General features: G+C 49.8%; 1 protein-coding gene across 1 annotated transcript; it reads left to right on the forward strand.

The window, feature by feature from the left end:
* Nucleotides 1-2,298: 2,298 nt before the first annotated feature.
* On the forward strand, nt 2,299-3,120 carry Aud_007519 (uncharacterized protein; the record flags this gene model as incomplete). The annotated part of the gene is made up of 1 exon (XM_043292409.1): nt 2,299-3,120. The coding sequence occupies one exon, from the start codon at nt 2,299-2,301 to the stop codon at nt 3,118-3,120; it is 822 nt and encodes a 273-aa protein (XP_043148344.1).
* Nucleotides 3,121-3,706: the final 586 nt, after the last annotated feature.

Below are 3,706 nucleotides of genomic sequence, written 5' to 3' on the forward strand. Positions count from 1 at the left end.
CGAGCCATTTCCTCATAACATCAAGTTGCGAGCCCAGCAGGAGGTCCCTGCTGTGGCACATTTGCTCCGTCTTCATACAAACAGTGGGAAAATCTAGGACAATACCATAAGATCCGCATCTTGGTAATGTCAAACGGGAAATTTGCATCCCTCTGTGGATAATATTCCAAGGCGGAGGAGTAATTCGTCATTTCATGGGTAAATTCGTGTAAATAGCTTGACTGGCATCCGCGGAAATCTCCGCTTCGACGCTGTAAGCTTGTAATTGTTTCTTCCACGGATCCATGCCATAATCAAGTTTGATAGCCGCTGTGAGGTTACATTCGATCAGATGTGAGGAGTGTCAGTACTGAGTACGGGCATTCACGTTCCAGGCCTGATCTGAGGTGGACTGGCATGTGCTGGTTGCGTTCCACTGCCAATGTGTATCCCTGCCCATCCGAATGCCACTAGCGTGGGTTTAAAAGGTCGAGCAGTGAAATGACTGACAGAATGATAGAGAGTACGTACTCCGCAGTGTTATTCGCCTCGGCCGGAACAACGGAGAAAAAACGGGTTTCATCAAGAACGAGTTTTTCGTCCTGGTCGCAAAGTTGTCAGTCGATGATGGCTTTTCCCTTGTCGAGGTGCTGAGAATCATTTGGTCTATTCGCCTAGATCCATTCAGTTCGAGTTTCCAACTGGAGGACAACAACACGAAATGACTGTGATTAGACTAATAAGACATGAGCTGATGCTCCATCACGGCGCGTAGTTAAGCTCTCTGGATGGTTCGGTTCACTTGGGCCCCTCGACGAGCTTACGGACTGCGGGACGATCAACCTTGTGCTTGTTCGCTTCTCAACCAACGGCAATACGCTAAATAATCGCCGAGTGTTGGTTCCAGGGTTCATCTCTTACGACGTCCAACTCAATTAGCGATATTATTATGATGACTTATCGGTTCATATTCTGAATAAGAAAACAGGGAAAAATATGGTGGATGCACTACTCCGCTTGGGACACTCAGAGGAAGAGACCAAGAGCCTTCCTGTTTGGGGATCGAGCTTCAGCTCGTTGCTTTGCCCCTCCTTTTGCTGATGATCCCTGTCTGTCTCAAGTATCCATCCCCTTTCAGTCACTCACACGATGATATGATAGCAATGAGCATCACGGGGCGTGCGAATAGCAGATCCCAGTAAGTAAGACATGACATCCACACGGAAATTTCTCCCCCAGTGGTCGATCCTCTTCCTCAGCCGCATCGTGACCCTTAAGACGTATGTTCACGACTTATCTGTCCTTAGATTACGTAGCCTGTCTCTGGGCTACTGCCTGGCAATGTAGGCAGGATGCAGAGGAACAGAGCTTTTCATCAAGGATGCGATTATCGACGAGAGTCAACCGCGGTGCTGGAAGATGCTACTGCCGTAGTCTCTACGTATTCGGCCATATTCCATTGCCCCCCCTTGCGAAAGTCCCACATTTTCTCGAGGCTTAATCGATTGATACGGCTGCCCCCTGGTCCTGCTTCGAGCAGCAGATGATGAGCAAGCGCCACGCCAAGAAAGGCGGACAGCTGCGGGCGTCGTTGTGTGCAACGTAGTTGACCAACATCCAAGATCGCTTGGCTCCGTCGGCAAGAGCTGTAAAGTGGCTACGCCGCAATTTCTCCTTCCCTGCAAAGTTTCTTACTCCTTCCGCGACGTACCCCTCTCGTTTAATACTATGGGTTGCAGGCCAGAGACTGCAGCCTGCTGTCTACCCTGCCTAGAAAGTGCTGTGCCGGGGTCTTCAGGACCAGTCACCGTCTGTCATTCTGCGTGCCGCTCCAAAACCGCCGCGATGCCCAAAGACGATCTGCTTTGGGAAGTTTCCAGGTGGCGGTCCGTTGACTTTCACCTGAAGGGGGGTTGACCCAAACTGTCGGGTCTGTAACGCGTCTTTGTCTCGCATGACTCCCGTCCTACGGTGTTGTCTACTCGAGCGGACTTCTTCAGGATCTTTCCTTTCGGATCATGTCACATAGAGCTATGTGGCTGTCATTTGATTGTGCCTGATGGATGTGTTATGACATCTCCTCGTCCCATGCAGGCCGTCGGCTGTCCAGTATCACTCCTGTTTCCTCTCCATACAAAGCCTGACTGCCTTTTGACTCACTCGGAGGAGTCTCTGTAGGAGAGGAATACATAATTCCTGCGTCAGTCGCTACAATATTTGCCTTCCCGCCGGTGTGGCATTGTTTTCGGCCCGAGTCCTTCTAAAGAAGTGAACTTCTCTTCTGGGGGGGTACATTCTATGAAAAACCCTATCGCCATCATGACGGCCATTATTCGCAAGTTGAGGAGGAAGCGCAAGCTGTCTTCCGAACTGCATTCCCGATGGGGCGATGTATCAATCACTTATCCCACCGAAGGCTCCTGGAGTCAGTGGGATCAGCCTTCTAGCATCAAGATGAACGTTGTCCCTGAGATCTCGTCGGAACAACGCCGAAGGCATAGTTCGCCGGAGGCTCGACATCGAGAAAGTAACTCTTCTCGCCCTGAACCAACCTTGCATTCTAGGGACTCGGAAGGACGGGAATCGTCAGTCGATTCTGCCACCACAATACCCACCGGACACTACGATGCGAAATTACGGAGCCGACCAACAAAAGAACAACCCACGCAGAAAATCTCAGAGCACCGTGGAATTGTAAGTGAGCAGAAGGGCCTTGTCAATCCTTGGGATGATATATGCTCCAGCGATGAAGCCGACGAAGCCGATATTATTCCACCGCCAAAGGGCCCCAAACGCCTTCCGCGAGAATTAAATCGTCTTCAACTCAATGCACATTTGGATGACTATAGTCGAGCATCCAAGTCACCCCCGCTCTCTGTCACCGCGCGAATGCGGCGACGCAGTCAACAAAGCAGCGTCACCGAGCCGACAGCATCGGTTTCGGGGACCACGAGTTCCAAGCATACGAGCTTTACGTCCTCTGTACCGTCAGTCCCATCTGAGGAGCCTCGACATATGTCGTATTCTCCATTGCAAGAACAGAAACTTGCTCGTCGGTCAAAGCCTCGAGAGACTGAGCCTGTCCGTGAGCCAGTTCGTGAGCCAGAGTTGGTTCCCTCCTACGATGAGCTCTACGGGTAGCACTTGTGTTTGATCTCCATACCCTCCCTACTACAATTACCATTTCCGTTATGACAGACTTTCATTTACATGAGGCCTTCTGGCTGGAGGATGACTTTTTGCTCGAGGGTTTTTCTTAATGATTATTATGATATGTTACCTTTTGTGCCACCAGCGAGAGCGCAATAGGACATACAATTTGCATTTTGGAGTTTTATCTTTTTCATATGGGAGGGTCGTTCTTGATTTTTGGTCCATGTGATTGCCTAGCCTTCTCTTCTCGCCACAAACCGAGTGGGCAGTATCTACCATGTATGAATTTGTTAGAGACGGGGGTTTTCTGATCATTCCTTATCATATCATGTCATTACCATAGGAAACTACTGAGAATTACTCTATTTGCTGGGACAGATGATTGTTGACTCAGATTAGTGAAGTCGTGACGCAGGGATGGGTCGAGGTAGCTGCTTTGTACCCTGTACAAGCGGCTATTATCAGTGACCTACTTGTCCATCACCTTTGTTAGGCTGCAGTAGGTACCTGCACAGGATGTCTAGATGACCTGGATTCAGGTAATATCGGCACTGTATTACCGAGCACAAAAAGA

This window comes from Aspergillus udagawae (assembly GCF_001078395.1).
Source record: "Aspergillus udagawae IFM 46973 DNA, scaffold_5, whole genome shotgun sequence".
Lineage (NCBI taxonomy): Eukaryota > Fungi > Ascomycota > Eurotiomycetes > Eurotiales > Aspergillaceae > Aspergillus > Aspergillus udagawae.